Here is a 19932-nt window from a genome sequence, read left to right on the forward strand (position 1 = left end):
ATTCCTCAGCACCACATAAGCAGAAAAAAAAAGCCGGAAGTGGCGCTGTGGCTCAAGTGGTAGAGTTGCTAGCCTTGAGCTGAAGAGCTGAGGGATAGCGCCCAAGCCCAGAGTTCAGGCCCCACGACCAGATCCCCCCACCCCCCCCAAAAAAAAGAGTCTCATGGACTTTCCATCCCCAGGCTGGCTTTGAACCACAATCTTCACATCTCAGCCTCCTGAGAAGTTAGGATGAAAGAACAGAGCTACCAGCGCCTGGCTGAATGTTTACTTCTTGTGGGCTCTCTCTTTTCTTTCCCTTCCTTCCTTCCTTCCTTCCTTCCTTCCTTCCTTCCTTCCTTCCTTCCTTGCTTTCTGTATTGTTGTTTCTGTGTTGTTTCTCTTCTTCTCTTTGACTCATCTTCTGTGGCTCATCCTCTCTGGGTGTCTGCCTCTTATCTCCTCTCGCTTCTCTGCTTTTTGGGGGTTGTTTCCCTGCCCACACCCCAGTTTCTCTCATTCAGATTTTCCCGACTCTTATTTATTTTTTTCCATCTGATAACTCACAGAAGCTAGGACATGAATCATCAGGATTGGCTCCAAGAACAAACTACCAAACATTTCTGGTCCCCTGTGATTTTTCAAGCATTATCTACCCACCTCACCCCTGGGCAGTCAGGACTATTAGCCTCCTACCAGCCAAGGTCAGATGCCAGGCCCAGAACTGAGCCCTGCCTTCCCAGCCAGGGTCATCGCTCTCCAAACCCGCTGCTCCCGCCACCCAAGTCTGGCTTCTGGAGAGCTGGATTGAATTAGCTGTTGAAGCCATCTGGCCAGCCCTCGGCCTAATGCTGGTTGGCAGATCATAGCTCAATACCAACCCCACCCTGTGGCCTTAGGACCAGAAATCCAATTTGCCCCAGCTTAATTGAGTCTTCGACTCTCCAGGGCATTGGCCCTCAGGCCCCCCTGCTCAGCTAGCTGCAGATTTCCCGGTGATTAATAAAAGACAGGGAAAATGGCCGGAGCCAACTTAATTTCAATTACCCTCATTTTCTCTCCCAGAGTAGCTCAGGCCTCTTGGCTGAGTGTATCTTTGTGTCCGTTGCCTCCGACGCTGATCAGCATTAAGTATTTGGTTGAATTTATCTGCTGACTGCAGCGAGCCAAACTGAGCCCCTCTCTAAACCTGTTGAACCCCCACATTTAATCCTATTTTACAGATCTCACCAGAAGAAAAACTTGCATTCGGTGCCCTTGTGAGAAAAAAGAAGAATGTTTTAGTAGTTATGTAAAAAGAAAAAAGTTTCTGTTGGTCATGGGGTTTGAACTCAGGGCCTAGGAGTATTGTCCCTGAGCCTCTTTGTGCTCAAGGCTAACACTCTACCACTTGAGTGCCACTTCCAGCTTTTTCTGAGTAGTTTATTGGAGATAAGAGTCTCTTGGACTTCCCTTCCCGGGCAGGCTTCAAACCATGGTCCTCAGGTCTCAGCCTCCTGAGTAGCTAGGATGACAGGTATGAGCCACTGGTGCCCAATCTTATTTAATTCATTTTTGAGAAAATGCCAGGCACATTCCCAACTCTGAGTAGCTACTTTGTCTCATTCCTTAAAAAAAAAAAATAAGATAAAAATAAAAATCCAGGCATCAGTGGCTCACACCTGTCATCCTAGCTACTCAGGAGACTAGGATCTGAGAATTGTGGTTAGAAGCCAGCCTGGGCAGGAAAGTCCATGAGACTCTTATCTCCAATTAACTACCAGAAAATGGGAAGTAGAGCTGTGTCTCAAAGTGGTAGATCCTTAGCCTCAGGAATAGCACCCAGTCCCTGAGTTCAAGTCCCACAAATGCAATGATAGGAGGGATCTTCCTCAGCCTGGCTGGTCCTGAGGCTTTCTGGACAAGATGGAGCTGAAGTCCTGGAGGGTGATTGGGGGTGAACAGAGAGGAGTCCAGGAGTGTTCCACTGATAGATGTCCCTCCACCTGCAGGGAAACAGTAATAGGAAGAGACTTAAGGTTCCTACCCTCAGCAGATGGTTTGAACCACCCAGGAATAATATAGAAAGAGCCACAGGGCTCTCCAGGCAGAGGCCAGCAGGAGCCATGACTGCAAAGGCCGCTAAGAAACTGTGGCTCCAAAGAGTCTCAGGCAGGGTGCCATTCACAAAAGGCCCTGAAGGTCAGGGTAAAGAGCGTGGATTGAATCCTGCTGGCTCTAAAGGGTACCTAGGAAAGCATGGCGTGCAGATGGGGGCTGTGGCCCTGTGTCCTGGGGAGAAGCGACCGGAGGAGTCAGGAACGAGCTCATCCCAGGCAGGAAACTGAGGCTGAAGCTAGGCGGCTTCTGGGGAAAATCAGAGGAAGCAGAGGTTTAAGGCATTTAAGGCAATGGGCTGGGAATGTGGCTTAGTGGTAGAGTGCTTGCCTAGCATGCATGAAGACCTGGGTACCACATACACAGAAAAAGCCGCAAGTGGCGCTGTGGTTCAAGTGGTAGAGTGCTAGCCTTGAGCAAAAGAAGCTCGGGGACAGTGCCTAGGGCCAGAGTTCAAGAGAACAGGAGCAGTTGCCAGCCAGCTGTGAGATATGTCCGCCCCACAGAGAGAGGCTGGCTAGGTTCCAAGGGTTCAAAACTCCTGGGCCACTGGTGGCTCATGCCTGTCATCCCAGCTACTCAAGAGGCTGAGATCTGAGGATCCAGGTTCAAAGCCATCCTGGACAGAAATATCTGTGAGACTCTTATCTCCAGTTAATCACCAAAAAGGTGGAAGTGGAGCTATGGATTAGGCTTGAGCAAAAGGGACAGTGCCCAGATCCTGAGTTCAAGCTCCAGGTCCATTACACTCACACTTACACACACACACACATTTTTTTTTTAAATCACCTAAAGGTAGCCAGATGCTGGTGGCTCACACCTGTCATCCTAGCTGAGGATCATGGTTCAAAGTCAGCCTGGGCAGAAAAGTCCGTGAGACTCTTATCTCTAATGAACCACCAGAAAACCAGAAGTGGTGCTGTGGCTCAAGTGGTAGAGCGCTAGCCTTGAGCTGAAGAGCTCAGGGATAGCACCCAGGCCCAGAGTTCAAGCCCCACGACTGAGAAAGAAAGAAAGAAAAAGAAAGGAAGGAAGAAAGAGAGAAAGAAAGAGAGAGAGAAAGAAAAAAGAAAGAAAGAAAGAAAGAAAGAAAGAAAGAAAGAAAGAAAGAAAAGAAAGAAAGAAAAAGGAAGGAAGGAAGGAAGGAAAGAAGGAAGGAAGGAAGGAAAGAAGAGAAAGAGACAGAGAGATAAGAGAAGGAAAGAAAGAAACCACAAAGCTACGCAGGCCTTGAGCGGCTTAACTTCCTGTTTCTCTCTTTCCACTGCTGCAGCCAGGTGTGTGTGTGTGTGTGTGTGTGTGTGTGTGTGCATACACTCATGCATGTCCCAATCCTGGGGCTTGAACTCAGGGCCTGGGTGCTGTCCCTGAGCTTTTTCACTCAAGGCTGGGGCTCTACCACTTGAGCCACAGCTCCGCTTCTTCTTTGTAGTGAGTCACTGAAGATGAGAGTCTCACGGACTTTTTTTTACCCCAGCTGGCTTTGACCCGAGATCCTCAGGTCTCAGCTTCCTGTGTAGCTAGGATTATAGGCGTGAGCCACCCACCGGCACCAGGCCTGAGGTCTCTAGGCTGGCCCTCATCATACTACAAACTGAGGACAGGGAGGGATTAAAGCAATGGAACTGTGGACTCTCAATTCTAAGAGGCCAGAGCCCCAGACCAAGTTGTGGGGAGCTCAGCTTCCTTCTTGGGGACTGTTGCTTGACTCCTGGCTTTGGGGGGGGGGCTGCCACTGGTGCTCTTTGGCTGTGGGGACATCACTCCAATCTCTGCCACCTCTTGCCATTCTCCCCATGTGTCTGTCCTGAGTCTCTTAACTGAGTCTCCATTTCCCCATTCCTGTAAGGACCCTCGTCACTGGGTTACACTGGAATCCAATCTACAATCCTTTTGCTTTTAATTTGCCAGCCTGAAACTGAAATCCTCCTATCTCAGCCTCTGGGATAGTTGGGATTACAGAAGTAAACCACCATATGCAACCCTATCATCTTTTTACCCATTAAGGGGGGCGGGTGGGAACCAAGCCTTGGAAAAGTGAATAATGTACCCACCCCCATCCACTTAAGTAACCACACTGAGATTTGAACCCAAACCTATCAAACCAAGAGTTCTTTTCATTTTGTTTTTGCCAGTCCTGGGGCTTGAACTCAGGGCCTAGGTGCTATCTCTGACTTTTTTTTTTTTGATTGGTCATGGGGCCTGAACTCTGGGCCTGGACACTGACCCTCAGCTCTTCAGCTCAAGGCTAGCGCTCTACCACTTGAGCCACAGCGCCATTTCCGGCTTTTTTCTGCTTATGTGGTGCTGAGGAATCGAACCCAGGGCCTCATGCTTGCAAGGCAAGCGCTCTACCACTGAGCCACCTTCCCAGCCCAAACCCAAAGTTCTTGTGCTTCTCCTGGTTTCTTCAATGATAACGCTGCTGCTTCCTGCTAACACTGAGGGTGAAGCTAGATGTCCAGACTTTACCCATCTCCAGTGGCAGAGCCAGTGTGGGAGCTGAGCCGCCCCCCCCTGCAGATGTGGCACAATGCCACCCCCAATGATGAGGCTTTAAGGGGCCGGGGCCAGGGGCAGCCACAGGGCTGGGGAGCAGCTGTAAGGGTCTCTTGGGCTCCGGGTAACATGGCTGCATTCCTAAGGCCTTGCTCTGAGTCAGCCCTGGCCTGTCCCAGAGTCCTGGTCCATGTGGCTGCCCCTGGGTCCCTCTGACCACGTCCACATCGGTTCTGCAGCCTCAGCTGCTGTGACCCGAAACTAAAGATCATCTTTGTGAGCTAAGCTTGCCGGAGGAGAAAGGAAGCAGCAAGTGGAAGAAGATAATGGGGAGGAGAAAAAGAGAGAGAGAGAGAGAGAGAGAGAGATGGGAGAGGGAGAGAGAGAAAACTAGTGATATGGGTCCAGCCAGGAGTCAGATATGGGCCAAACTACCACTACCACTCAGCTCATCTGTCCAGCCGTGGGTGAATTCAAACCCCAGCTCCCCTTCCTCTCTCTCTCTCTCTCTCTCTCTCTCTCTCTCTCTCTCTCTCTCAGAGCCAGGTGCTGGTGGCTCACGCCTGTCATCCTAGCCACTCAGGAAGCTGAGATCTGAGGATCATGGTTCAAAGCCAGCCCCGGCAGGAAAGTCCGTGAGACTCTTATCTCCAATGAACCACCAGAAAACCAGGAGTAGTGCTGTGGCTCAAGTGGTAGAGCACTCCCCTTGAGCTGAAGAGCTGAGGGACAGCGCCCAGGCCCAGAGTTCAAACCCTGTGACCGATCCAATCCCCTTCCCCCCAAACAAAAATGAGTAGGCAGAGTTCAGGATGGAATTTCTGGTATCTATGAGTGATGTAATATATTGGGGATCCTCCCTCTATATCCACCCCAAGAGATGAGGACTGGAGACCCCGCCCGGCATCCAGAGTCCGTTCAGGCTAAGGTGGGAGAAGACATGACTCATGTGTGTGTGTGTGTGTGTGTGTGTGTACAAGCACACTTGTGCGCAACACACATGCTCATGCATGAACACCAGCCCTGGGGCTTGAACTCAGGGCCTGTGCACTCTCCCTTAACTTTTTCATTCAAGGCTGAAGCTCTACCACTTGAGCTACAGCTCCATTTCCAGCTTTTTGCTGGTTAATTGGAGTTAAGAGTCTCATACAGTCAGGAGCCAGTGGCTCACACCTGTAATCCTAGCTTCTCAGAAGGCTGAGATCTGAGGACCACAGTTCAAAGCCATCTGGGGCAGGAAAATCTGTGAGCTTCTTTCTCTTTCCTTCTTTCCCTCCTTCCTTCCTTCCTTCCTACCTTCCTTCCTTCCTTCCTTCCATTCTGTCTTTTTTATTTATTTTATTTTTTTGTTCTAGTCCTAGGGCTTGAACTCAGGTCTTGGACACTATCCCTGAGCTTTGGTGCTCAGAGCTAGCACTCTACCATTTTGAGCCACAGCGCCATTTTCGGCTTTATAGTAGGTAATTGAAGCTAAGAGTCTTGCAGACTTTAGTGCCTGGGCTGGCTTTGAACTTCAATCCTCCGATCTTAGCCTCCTGAGGAGCTAGGATGTCAGGCATTTGTGTTGTTGTTGTTTTCCTTTTCTTTTTCATGTTTTTAACAGTGCCTCGAGGCAGTGGTTTCCGGAGGATGCTAGCTGTGGAGATGGCTGGGCATCCTTCCCACTTATGTCTGATCCCAGACACACACAGTGTAATGTCTTGCCTGCTGCTCCACCCGTAACTGCCTGCTCCAGACAGTGGACAAGGCCAGCTGGCTCACCAGTGGAAGCCCAGGGCTGGCAGAAGCAGGAAGCGCCCCAATCCATAGCAGAAAGCCAGATGGAGCCCTGGATCTGGGTCTCCAAATGGTGGATTTCATGATCTCTCTCTCTCTCTCTCAGGATTCACCCAGCTGTGTTCCCCTGGGGCCTGGGCCTGCTGCTTCAGGTTCAGCTCCAAATTCCTGGCTTGTTCAACTCCTCTCCTGAATAAACTGCCTTTCTCCGCCTGCCTGTGGATGCAAGGGGCCCTAGAAAGAGCCAAAAGAATGGTTTGTGTGTGTGTTGAAGCTGGAAGGCAAACAGGAGGAAGAGGCTCTTATTGTCTGGAGGCTGGTATGGTATAAAAGCACCAGATGACTTGGTGCCAATTCCAGGATGGTAGTTTGTTGTTTTGTTGTTTTTTTTGGGGGGAGGGTGTACTGGGGCTTGAACTCAGGGCCTGGATACTGTCCCTGAGATTTTTTTGCTCAAGGCTAGTACTCTACCACCTGATCCACAGCTCTACTTCCAGCTTTTTGCTGGTTCATAGGAGATAAAATCTCACAGGACTTTCCTGCCCCAGCTGGTTTTGAACTGCAATCCTCAGATCTCAGCCTTCTGAGTTACCTGGCACCTACCTTCAGCTCAATATTCTTCATGAAAGGTCTTTCTTGGTGTATCTGACCTACATATATTCTGAGTATTTGGATGCTCTTGTGCTTAAAATCTTTTTATTTCCTGACAGATTTTCCTACCCTGTGATTGTTGATGTATGTTAATCGTCTTTTCAGGTTGCTCTTCAATCCAGCAGCTTCAAGAACTCTCTGACTGGTGCTAAAAATTTATCTGTTCGGTTATTTATCACTGAGATTTCCTATATAGCAATCCTGTTGTCCACAAATACAGGGAGCCCTTTGCAACTGCTAAAATTTATTCCCTTCTATTATGAGTTAAATCAGATAAATTGCTGATACTGGGAAATCTGTGACCTTAAAAAAAAAAAAGCCTATTTCATTTGGCTTCGCTTAACACATTGCCTAGGACCTCAGGACAATGCTGACTAGAAATAGCAATAGCAGATACTTTGTTCCGGGTGCCAGCGGCTCATGTCTGTCATCCTAACTACTCAAGAGGCTGAGATCTGAGGACTCAGGTTCAAAGCCAGCCTGGACAGAAGAAATATCTGTGATGGGCTGGGAAGATGGCTCAGTGGTAGAGCGCTTGCCTTGCATGCCTGAGGCCCTGGGTTCGATTCCTCAGCACCACATAAGCAAAAAGAAAAAAGCCAGAAGTGGCGCTGTGGCTGTGGCTCAAGTGGTAGAGCGCTAACCTTGAGCTGAAGAGCTGAGGGACAGCGCCCAGGCCCAGAGTTCAGGCCCCATGACCGCACCCCCCCCCCAAAAAAAGAAGAAATATCTGTGAGTCACTTATCTCCCATGAGCCACCAAAAAAGCCAGAAGTGGAGCTGTGGATCAAGTGGTATAGTACCAGCATTGAGCAAAAAAAAGCTCAGAGACAGTGCCCAAGCCCTGAGTTCAAGCCCCAGTGCCAGGCACATAAAAAAGGTTGTTTTTTGTTTTTTTTGTTTACTTTTACTATTAGGCATGACCGTTACAACAGGTTGATTAGGTTAAGGTAGCTGGTGTGTTCATAGTTTGCATTGGATGAGTACTTAATTCATTAAGGTAGTTTATTACGTTGACAAAATAGCTGATATTGACTCATCCTTACCTTAATGAGATTAAAAATCTACTTCACATAACACATTTTTTTCTGCGTGTGCCCTGTTGTATTTAACTTGGTATTACTTCATTAAGTATTTAGAATTTATTCATATATGTAATATATGAATATTTATTAGTACTTTTTTAATGTCCCAGGCCTCTGAAAGTGTGCTTCTCATGCATTATATCATGGACAGCTCATTGGGAAGATTATTTTCCCCCTTTTAAATACGAATTAACAAGCCAGGCACCAGTGACTCACACCTGTCATCCTAGCTACCCAAGAGGCTGAGATCTGAGGACCAAGGTTCAAAGCCAGACTGGGCAGGAAAGTCTGTGAGACTCTTATCTCCAATGAACCACCAAAAAAGCCCAAAGTAGAGCTATGGCTGAAGTGGTCGATCGCTAGCCTTGAGCAGAAAAGCTCAGGGACAGTGCCCAGGCCCTGAGTTCAAGCCCCAGGACTGGCACTTAGACACAGAAAAGGCAGTCCCTGTGTTGCGCTGTTGAGCAAGCCTTTCTGGCCTCTGTGAAGTGGTGCCCCATTCTCTCTCGCTGCTTTTAATGCTTACAGTGCTGCAATGGCTTGCAGGTTGGTCAGGCTCGCCCTCTGTGCTGTTCTAAACAACCAGCACATGCCCGCTCAAGGGTTAGGATTCATTTAAACTCCTGCCTGTTAACCTGGAGTCTGTCAGGCCCTCTTTAATGGGAAGGTCTTGCCACTGCCCATGTCTTTTTGTTGTTGTTGGGTTGGTTTTTTTCTTTGCTTTTGGTTCAAGAAGGAGATGATCTTATTTTCAGCCTGGTTATGTCTCTGATTCACTTTCTATAGCTCTTCTCACTGGAAAAGAAGTTTCCAAACCATCCCCAGAGGAAACCAGCCAACTGGCTGAACTCAAGCCCCATTTCAACGATGTTTCCGTTTGCTTTTGGTGCCTGTCCTGGGGCTTGAACTCAAGGCCTGAGTGCTGCCCCTGAGCTTTTTTACTCAAGAGTAGTGATCTAGCCTGCTGTGGGTGGCTCACACCTGTTATCCTAGCTACTCCGGAGGCTGAGATCTGAGGATTGCAGTTCAAAGCCAGCGCAGGCAGGATAGTCCATGAGACTCTAATTTCTAATTAAACACCAGAACAGGAAGTGGTGATATGGCTCAAAAGGATAGAGTGCTACCTTTGAAAGGAAAAAGCTCAGGGACAGTGCCCAGGCCCTGAGATCAAGAACCAGGACCAAAAAAACCAAAACAAAACAAAAACTAGTGCTCTACCACTTGAACCAGAGCTCCACTTTGGGGTTTTTTTTTTTTGGGGGGGGGAGATGGTTCATTGGAGATTAGGGTCTTACAGACTTGCCTGTCCAGGCTGGCCTCAAGCCTCCATCCTCAGATCTCAGCCTCCTGAGTAGCTAGGATCACATGTCAGAGCCACATCCAGCTGTTTTGGTTTTATTTTCCTGCCACAGGAAGGCATGGTGAGCCTGCAGAGCTGGCAAAACTCCCTCTCCCAGCTGATCACCCCAACTCCAGCTGCACCTTCCTGGCCCTTCCCGCCTTGTCCTGGGATTTGCCTCTTGGGGGTCCAGACCTGGGAGGAGCCCCGCGGGGCTGGAGGGGAGGAGCACTCCCTAGGCCACCGGAAGCTGCCCCATGTCTTTTGGGACCCAGATGATTGACAAGCGCCCAGTGCTCACATCCCCCAAAACTTGGAAGAGGCTACCTGGCAGGGGAGGGAGGCGTTTGCTCCTCCCGCCCCCTCCCCTCATCGGGGAGGGGCCACCTCAGATTTGGGACCCCCTCTCACTCACCACTCTGAACCTCTGCTCCCTCCTTCAGTTCGCAAACTGATTGGGGGAAACCCTAAAGTCCTCACACTTTGCCCTGCAGGGCCTGTCATCGTGGGGAAGGAGCCAGGCCAGCCCTGGAGTGGAGGCCCACCCCGGCTCCGCCCACAATGCCCCGCCCACCCAGGCTCCGCCCACCCCGAGGTCTTCACCCGGCCCGCCTCCTGGTGGGCGTGGCTCCAGCCCATCCACCGTCCCGGGTGGGCGGGGCTCCTGAGGCCCATCCCCAAGGTGGGCGTGACTCCAGGCGATCCATCTCCTGGGTGGGCGGGGCCCCTTGGCCCATCCCTTTGGTGGGCGTGGCTCCCGGAGGCCCGGCGGCCCGGCGGCACGCGGACGACCGCAGGGTCCTAGTGCCCTGCGGCCGCAGGACCGGGACCAGCGCGCGCTCTCCGGCCGGCCGGGGCGTCCGGGCGTCGGGCGACCCCACCACTCCGCTCACGGTGGGCTGTCACCCCGGACCCCACCTGCCATGAGGAGCTCGCACCCCCTGGTCTTTCTCTCCCTGATCGCCCTTTGTGGGCACGGTGAGTTCTTTTCGGGGGACGGGATGGATGGGGGGACGGAAGGCGCCCCCATCCCCGGGGGAGGGGCCAGGGCTCGTCCCGGCCCAGTGGGGTCGTGGGCGGGGCCGAGCCCACCAGCCCAGATGCTGGGGGCCTGGCCTGGATGAGCGGGGTGCCAGGTTTGGGGGTCACTTCTCCTCCCTGGGGGCGGGGGGGGTCCCTGGGTGGATCAGCCGGGTTGGGGGACCCCCCCGGCAGCCCCAGCGGGAAGGGCGGGACCCCGAGTCCCAGCCCTAACAGGGCTGAGACGCTTCCTTTCTGCACCCCCAGAGGTGGCTGCAAATCTGACTTAGAGAGAGGTCACCCCCAAATGCCACTACAGAGAAACCTCACCCCAAGGAGCCCGGCTGGCAGCCCGTTTCAGGACGATCTTTCAGGAGAGATTTTATGGCACCTCCATGTCGGGTTTCCCCAGCTCTGGCCGGGGGCTCTGGTCATAGTAACCGCACTGCTGACATGCGGGGAAGACCCCCCCCCAAGCCCCTCAGAACGCCTGCCCCGCTTCACATGTCCCATCCGAAAGCCAGGGGTGGCCCACGCCTGTCATCCTCGCTACTCAGAAGACTGAGATCAGGAGGATCATGGTTCAAAGCCAATTCTGGGCAGGAAAGTCTGGGAGACTCATCTTCAAAATTAACCATCAAATAACCAGAAGTGGAGGTGTGACTCAAGTGGTAGAGAGTTGGCCTTGAGAAAAACAAACACAAAACCCTCAAGCACCCAGGCCCTGAGTTCAGACCCCAAGACCTACACACACACACACACACACACACACACACACACACACACGAGAGCATAAAAAACACAGATGTCCCCCTGGAGATCCAAAGACCTTTCAGGTCCCAAACTCTGGCAAAAAAACAACAACAACAACAACTTGTTCCCTGGGCCCAGATGAGCCTAGAGGACCACTACCTGCATCTTCCTAAGACAGAGCTCTAGTTCAGAGAGGTGCTGGGCTAGGAATGGAGAGCTATATAGGGAGCCTTTAGGAAGGGGAGTTCTTTTTAAGGGTGCTGATGACAGCTCACTAAGCATGCATCCTGGCTTTGGACCACCTACTAGGTGCCCCTAGGCCATACCTTTTGCCCTTCCTGGGCCTCAGTTTCCCTACCAGTTCTATGGAGCTGCTCTGCACAGCCTGATGCAGTCCCACTGGGCAGTGGATGTCCCCGAGTGTACATTCCTGGGCCCCACCCTGGCTCAGGGCTCAAGCTCTCTGGAAACCCAACCTGGGAATCTGCTTTTATGCAGAGATGATTCACACATCTGACTGGAGATGGTGTGTGATGAGCTCCTGGTAAGAGGTACAATCTCAGCTTAAAGAAAAAAATCCATGGCAGCCGTGTGCACGTGCGTGTGTGTGTGTGTGTGTGTGTGTGTGTGTGTGTGTGTGTACGTGCATATGTGCATGGGCATGCTTGTCCTGGGGCTTGAACTCTGGGTCTGGGTGCTGTGATGAGCTTGTTGGCTCCAGGCTAGCACTCTTACCACTCAATCGAGAGCTCCACTTTCAGCCTTTTTGAGTTTAGTGGAGATAAGAGGCTCACACACTTTCCTGCCCAAGCTGGCATCAAACTGTGATCCTCAGATTTCTGCCTCCTGGGTAGCTAAGATCACAGGCGTGAGCCACCAGTACCTGGCTTCACAGATGCCTTTTAATAAACACACATCTCATCTGCCCTTCTTGAGATACACACACACACACACACACACACAGAGGACAGTCTTTATCTTTCAAATGTCCACTTGCCAATGTTATTCTGTAGTTGTATTCCAAAATAATTAATGGATATGTCTTTTGTGTGTGTGTGTGTGTGTGTGTGTGTGTGTTCTTATCTGAGCAGGGGCATGTGGGATGTGTTTTTATTGAAAGGCAGCCGAGAAGCCGAATGCATGCTGGTACTGGGCGGCTTGGACTTGGGCCTGAGCTCCATCCTTTTGCTTTTTCTGCTCAAGGCTGGCATTCTATCACTTTAGCCACACCTCTGCTTCCAGGTTTTTGCTCGTTCTTTGGAGATGAGAGTCTCATGGCCTTTTCTGCCCTGGCTGCCTTCAGACTTCAGCCCTCTCTCAGCCTCCAGAGTAGCTGGGATTATGGGCGTGAGCCTCCAGCGCCTGGCTGTCTTTTCCTGTTTAAATCAGAATGCTTTTTCAGACTTTACACACACACTTACATGCGCACGCATGTGCATGCACACGCACAGGTTAGAATTCCAGCGCTGGCTGTCTCTCAGATTGTTAACTTCTTTCCCTGGATCCCCTTTGCCAAGGAAAGCCGGGGCCTCTTCCCCATCAGAATCACTGGCTCAGCGCTGACCCCTGGTGGTGGTCCTGGCTCACTGCGTGGGCCGGTGGTCTCTCCTTCCCACTTGTGAAGGCCTGTCCCTGTGTTTGGGGCCTGGCAGACCTCACAGGCCTAGACCACCGATGGAATACGCATAAACATGGGCTGTTCTGGGACCCCCCATACTTTTGGGGGAGACAGAGGGTGTGAAACACAGCCCTTAGCAGCCATTCTAGTTATTCTCACCCTTTTGGACTCCACCAGTTCTGGCCTTCGCATGGGCAGTCTCCTTATAAGGGATCTTCGCAGGGGCACAGGGGTTGGAGGTGTGGCTTGAGTGGTAGAGTGCCTGGTTCACAAGTGCAAGGCCCTGGGTTCAAAATTCCCCCAGAAAGAAAAAAAAAAGTCACAGGATTCAGAGGAGGGTCAGGCTGGGAAGGTGGCTCTGTGGTAGAGTACTTGCCTAGCATGCATGAAGCCCTGGGTTCGATTCCTCAGTACCACATACACAGAGAAAGCTGGAAGTGGCGCTGTGCTCAAGTGGTAGAGGGCTAGCTTTGAGCAACAAAACAAAACAAAAGCAAAAAAAGCTCAGGGACAGTGCCCAGGCCCTGGGTTCAAGCCCCAGTGGGGGAGAGGAGGAAGAGGGGAGACCTCTACCTGATATGGTCTCCTGGCACTTACTCAAATCTGAGTTGCTGATCTCTCTCATTCTCCTATGACCACAGTTTGCCCACCTGAGAAGTGAAAAGTTCTGGGGATCTCTAGCTTGTCATCCAGAGGGGATCCTTATGATGGTGGAGGGTCCCCGGTGAACTGAATACCTTACAGGCAAGATGGGCCCAATGTGATTTTTTTTTAACTTTTTAATTTGGGGGGGGGGATCGTGGGGCTTGAACTCTGAGCCTAGGCACTGTCCCTCAGCTCTCCAACTCAAGGCGAAAGCTCTAACACTTTAACCACAGCACCACATCCAGTTTTCCGGTGATAAATTGGAGTTAAGAGTCTCACGAACTTTCCTGTCCAGGCTGAATTTGAATGGCGATCCTCAGGTCTCAGCCTCCTGAGTAGCTAGGATTACAGGTGTGAGCTACTGGTACTGCCTGATGGGCCAAAAGTGAAGGAAGAGAGTCCTTTGGGTAAGCTCAAAGCTTGACCATGCCCCCCCCCACCAGCCTGGAATCTGGGGAACCCAGTGGGATAAACTTGCTGGGGCAGCAGAGGGGTGGGATCCAGCCTCCCTCACAATCATAAGCTTACATCTGTGCTATAGAGTCTTTTTTCCTTTGTGCCAGTCCTGGGGCTTGAACTCAGGGTCTAGGCACTGTCCCTGAGCTCCTTTCACTCAAGGCTAGTGCTCTACCACTTGGAGCCACAGCACCACTTCCAGCTTTTCTGATGGTTCATGGGAGATAAGAGTCTCAAGGACTTCCCTGCCCAGGCTGGCTTTGAAACTGAGATCCTCAGATCTCAGCCTCCTGAGTAGCGGGGATGACAGGCGTGAGCATGGATGCCCACTTTGCACTGTACAAGGAAAAACTGCTCAAGTAGAATGAATGAGCGAATGAAGGGCCGGCAGAAGAATCAAGGTGTAGCCCAGGGCTGCCTGCTGGCCTCTGGGTGCCAAGATCCCTAGGTGGGAGAGGCAGGGCTGGGAATCTAGGGCAGGAATCCACAGTGTCCTCCCCCACCCTCCCTCCCAGCTCAGGGAAGGGCAGGGAGGGGGGAGGGGAGAGGGCAGCAGGTGCAGGAGCCGTTTGCACTAGGCATTGAATAGTGCCTTTGCTCCAAATAGGCAGCCAGTTGGAAAGCGTGCTGCTCCCCAGGGGCTGGGAGGCCTGCCCGGCCCCGCCTGGGGTCCGCCCGGCCCTATGCCTGGAGCACTCCGCTCCCTCCTACACAGGAACGGGGTTTGGTGCCATTCTGGGAATGGCTTTCTGGCAAAGGATGTAGTCAGGTTCTTGGATCTGGGGAACCAGGCCTTGCCCTGGCCAGCGCCCTATCCCCCATCCCCCCCATCCTTCTGCTGGCTTCTCAGCATCCGGGGCTGCGGGTGTGTCTCTGACCTGCCCCCCTTTCTCCAAAGCCACACACACACATGCACGTGCACACACACACATGCACGCATGCACACTCACACACAGGTCCCTCAACTTTACCTTCCCTTCCAGACACGAAGATGAGATACTCACATACTACTTGGCAAAAGATCTGGGGTGCTAAAGTGGACAGTTTGGGGGCCTAGAGTGTTGTGGGAGACACTGATGGGCTAGCTCAGGCTCTTTATATATCTCTATCTATCTATGATTTTTATTGAGATTAAGTATTACCTATATTTCACAAATTTCACAGTGTTGTGGGATAGTGATCTTTAGTGAAAGTCGCCAACACATCTTAATCTTTACAAGGCAAATTGTCCTCATGGTCTATAAAGTTTGTGAATTCTATGAGCTTTGACAATACAGCTATTTCTTCCACGTCGGGTGATATGGACATTTCTTCCTTTTGCTTAGTGTCAGCTGTTCCCTCTTTCCCTCTCCTTCCCTCCCTCCCATCGCTGCCTTTGAGTTGCTTAGTTCGTTTTCGTCTATGTCCAGTGCGGCTGATGGATCCCTCTGTTGTATGTTTCCCCTTTTCCCTATGATTCTGTGTCCTCCTCCTAGCTTCCCTCAGATGTGCGCATATATATATACCATATGTGTGGTCAAGAACGTGGAGTCATTTAGAAATAACACAACAAATTGGGCCGAAGTCCTGTGTTTCTTGAGTTCTGCTTACTTTGTCATATCTCCTTGCATTTTGAATTTAACATCCACATATCAGAGAGACCATGTGCCATTTGTCTCTTTGCTCTTGGCTTACCTGGCTCAAAATGACTTTTTTCTAGTTCCCTCCATTTCCCTGCGAATGCCGTTATTTTGTCCTTTCTAATGGCTGCATAATATTTTTGGGGGGGGGGTCCAGTCGTGGGGCCTGAACTCCAGGCTTGGGCGCTGTCCCTCAGCTCTTCAGCTCAAAGCTAGTGCTCTACCACTTGAGCCACAGCGCCACTTCTGGCTTTTTTTCTTTTTTGCTTATGTGCCACTTGAGCCACAGCGCCACTTCTGGCTTTTTTCTTTTTTGCTTATGTGCCACTTGAGCCACAGCGCCACTTCTGGCTTTTTTCTTTTTTGCTTATGTGGTGCTGGGGCACAGCGCCACTTCTGGCTTTTTTCTTTTTTGCTTATGTGGTGCTGGGGAATCGAACCCAGGGCCTTAGGCATGCAAGACAAGCGCTCTACCACTGAGCCACCTTCCCAGCCCATCTTCTGTGGTTTCCCAGGGGACTGCCGTTTGGCTAACGCGGAGGAGAAGCTGATGGACGATCTTCTGAACCAAACTCGCTACAACAACCTGATCCGCCCGGCCACCAGCTCTTCCCAGCTCATCTCCATCAAGCTACAGCTGTTCTTGGCACAGCTCATCAGTGTGGTAGGTGCAAAGGTCCTGGGCAGCTGGGGCTCTGAGTTCGAGGGGAGGACCCACCCATTTCCAGCCTTATGTGTAGGTGTTAGGGCATGGGGATTCAGTTCTTAGTGGGGAAAAAGGAGGTGTCAGGTGAGTGGAGTTTGTTTTTGTTTTTTCCCCCCCTTTGTTTCTTTTTGTCCATCATGGGGCTTGAACTCAGGGCCTGGATGCTGTCCCTGAGCTTCTTTTTCTCAAGATGAGCGCTCTACCACTTGAGCCACAGCGCCACTTCCAGTTTTCTGGTGGTTCACTGAAGATAAGAGTCTGGGGGGGGGTGCTTTTCTGCTCAGGCTGGCTTTGAACTACGATCCTCAGATCTCAGCCTCCTGAGTAGCTGCGAATGGCAGGCGTGAGCCACCGGTGCCCAGCTATGCTGGCATCTTCTTAATTCCCAGTCCCTCCTTCAGTTCTATAGTGTTCAAGAAAACATTGGCCAAGCCGGTGGTGTGCACGCCTGTCATCCTAGCTACCCAGGAGGCTGAGACCTGAGGATCATGGTTGGAAGTCAGCCCAAGCAAAAAAGTCCAGGAGACTCTTACCTCCAATGAACCACCAGAAAAGCTGGCAGTGAGGCTATTGTTCAAGTAGTAGAGTGCTAGCCTTGAGCGGAAAGAGCTCAGGGACAGAGTCCAGGCCCTGAGTTCAAGCCACAGGCACAAAAGGAAGGAAGGAAGGAGGGAAGGAGGGAAGGAAGGAAGGAAGGAAGGGATAGCAAGGGAGGGAGAGAGGGAGGGAAGGGAGGAAGGGAGGGAGAGAAGGAAGGAAGAAAGGAAGGAAGGGAAGGAAGGAAGGAAAAAATTGTCCAAATCGCTAGTTGGCATCCCTGAGGAGAAAGCCCAGCTAGCCCCAGATGGAGAGGGCTCCATGTCCCGATCTCTGCCCCCCCCCACTTTCAGTGGCAGGCGGCAGGCAGAGAGGACGCCCAGCCGGGCCGTACCCCAGCTGCTGTGAGAACATTCTAGAGCAGCCAAGGGCATAAAGCTTCATTGGGTGACCCAGCTGCTTCTCTGGACGGTTGCCCTGGGGAAGGTGGACAGGCAGGCGGCACTAGTCATGCTTCTAGGCTCAGGCTGCCCCCGCCAGACCCGCTCTGTGGGACCCAGGGGTTGGGGAGTGGAGAGGGTGATGGAGCCTTCCAGAAGAAAAAGGGGACATAGCCCCGTAGCCCTATTCCTGGGGATACTGCTGGGAGAAGTCAGAGTCTGTAAAAGCTGGCATAAACATGAAATGCTCGGTTTTAAGGGAGTGGAGCTGTTTTCAGCTTAAAGGATTTATTTGTTTTTTCGTTCTCTGTGCCAATCCTGGGCTTGAATTCAGGGCCTGGGCACTGTCCCTGGTCCTTTGCTCAAGGCTAGCACTTTACCACATGAAGCCACAGCACCACTTCCAGCTTTTTCTGTATGTGGTACTGAAGAATCGAACCCAGGGCTTCATGCATGCTAGGCAAGCACTCTACCACTGAGCCACCTTCCCAACCCCAGCAGTAAGAATTTTCCTGCCCAGGCTGGCTTTGAACCAAGGCCCTCAGATGTCATCCTCCTGGGTAGGTAGGATTCCAGATGTGAGCCACCAGTACCCAGTCTTGTCTTTTTCTTTCTTTCTTTTTCCTGTCAGCACTGGAGCTTAAACTCAGGGCCTGGGCGCAGTCCCTGACCTCTCTTACTCAAGGCTAGTGCTCTACCACTTTGAGCCACAGCTCCACTTCCGGTTTTCTGGTGGTTCATGGGAGATAAGAGTCTCAGGGACTTTCTTACCAGGGCTGGCTTCGAACCGTGATCCTCAGATCTCAGTCTCCTGCATAGTTGGAGCCTCTAGCGCCCGGTCTTTTCCATCTTGATGTCCTGATGGCTCTCTCTCTCCCCAGAATGAGCGAGAACAGATCATGACCACCAACATCTGGCTGAAGCAGGTAAGGCCCCACAGGGCCAGGGTTCATCACCTGGAGGAGGGCCGCCCTTGGGTGGTAAGGGACTGACCAGTGACTGGGCCTTGTAGCAATGGACAGACTACCGCCTGGCATGGGACAGCGCCCACTACGAGGGGGTGAAGATCCTGCGGATCCCCTCCAAGCGCATCTGGCTCCCTGACATCGTGCTTTACAACAAGTGAGTGGCGGGGCGGGCCCAGGCCTCCCTGGGTCAGGTGAGTGAGTGGCCAGCATGGAACCCCCAGATCACAGCCCCCTGTCTGTCTCTGTGATTTTTTTCTTATGGGGAGGGGGGATTCCACTCATGGGGCTTGGACTCAGGGCGCTGTCCCTGAGCTCTTTTATTCAAGGTTAGTGCTCTATCACTGAGCCACAGCACCACTTCTGGTTTTCTAGTGGTTCATTGGAGATAAGAGTCTCATCCATTTTCCTGCCCAGGCTGAAATAGGAGGATCACAGTTCCAAGTCAGCCCAGGCAGACTGTCTAAGAGGCTCTTATCTCCAATAAACCCGTCAAAAGTCAGAAGTAGAGGTGTGGCTCAAGTGGTAGAAAATTATTCTTGAGCACTAGCCTTGAGCTGAAGAGCTGAGGGACAGCGCTCAGGCCCAGAGTTCAGGCCCCATGACCGGACCCAAAAAAAAAAAAACCAAGTTACATACAATTATATGTTTATATATAATCGTTATAACTATATAAATATATAATATAACATAAAGATATATTTATAAATTTATAATCTATATTTTTAATGGAATATGGCTAGGTGCTGGTGGCTCACGTTCAAAGCCAGCCTAAGCAGGAAATTCTTCACAGACTTTTTTTTTTTTGGGTCCAGTCATGGGACCTGAACTCTGGGCCTGGGCGCTGTCCCTCAGCTCTTCAGCTCAAGGCTAGCACTCTACCACTTGAGCCACAGCACCACTTCCAGCTTTTTTCTTTTTTGCTTATGTGGTGCTGAGGAATCGAACCTAGGGCCTCAGGCATGCAAAGCAAGCGCTCTACCACTGAGCCTTCTTCACAGACTTGTATCAACAATAAATCACTGAGAAAAAGCCGGAAGTGGCTTTGTGGCTCAAGTGGTAGAGTGCTAGCCTTGAGCAAAATTAGCTCAGGGTCTTCATCCAGGCTCTGAATTTAAGACCTAGGACCAGAAAAAGAAAAAAAAAAGAGAGAGAGGAATATTTAGAGGAGAGGACTGATAAACTGATAAGAGTTCAGATCTTACGTGTACTACTTTTAAGTGTTCTGAACTTGTAGAAGCAACTTACCTTCTCTGAGCCTTGGTTTTCCCATCTGTGAAATGGGACAATCTTGAAATGCTAACAAAGCAATCCCATTAGTCGGGTGCCAGTGGCTCACGCCTGTCATCCTAGCTCTGCAGGAGGCTGAAATCTGTGGATCACGGTTCAAAGCCAGCCTGGGCAGGCAAGTCCATGAGACTCTTCTCTCCCATGAACCACTAGAAAACCAGAAGTGGAGCTGTGGCTCAAGTGGTGGAGCACTAGCCTTGATCAAAGTGGGGCTCAGGGACAGTGCCCAGGCCCTGAGTGTAAGCCCCAGGAACTGGCAAAACAACCCCTGTCCCCCTGCAAAAAATAATGCCAACTACGAGGCCTCAATGAAGCTATTCTCAGGAAACCCCTCACTGCCTGAGGGGGGGGGGCTGGGAAAGAGTGGTTCCCCCAGGGTGTGTGTGTGTGCATGTGTGTGTGTATGTGTGTATGTGTGTGTGCATGTGTGTGCGTGTGTGTGCATGTGTGTGCATGTG

General features: G+C 51.4%; 1 protein-coding gene across 1 annotated transcript in view; it reads left to right on the plus strand.

Annotated features, from left to right (window-relative positions):
* The first annotated feature begins 10348 nt into the window (after positions 1-10348).
* Chrnb4 (cholinergic receptor, nicotinic, beta 4 (neuronal)) overlaps positions 10349-19932 on the plus strand; it is a 13451-nt gene continuing 3867 nt past the window's right edge. The window contains exons 1-4 of the mRNA XM_013011946.1: positions 10349-10403; positions 16052-16200; positions 18101-18145; positions 18232-18341. Coding sequence (XP_012867400.1) covers positions 10349-10403; positions 16052-16200; positions 18101-18145; positions 18232-18341 — 359 coding nt within the window. The remainder of the gene's footprint in view (positions 10404-16051; positions 16201-18100; positions 18146-18231; positions 18342-19932) is intronic.

Source organism: Dipodomys ordii, unplaced genomic scaffold, assembly GCF_000151885.1.
Source record: "Dipodomys ordii isolate 6190 unplaced genomic scaffold, Dord_2.0 Scaffold15, whole genome shotgun sequence".
NCBI lineage: Eukaryota > Metazoa > Chordata > Mammalia > Rodentia > Heteromyidae > Dipodomys > Dipodomys ordii.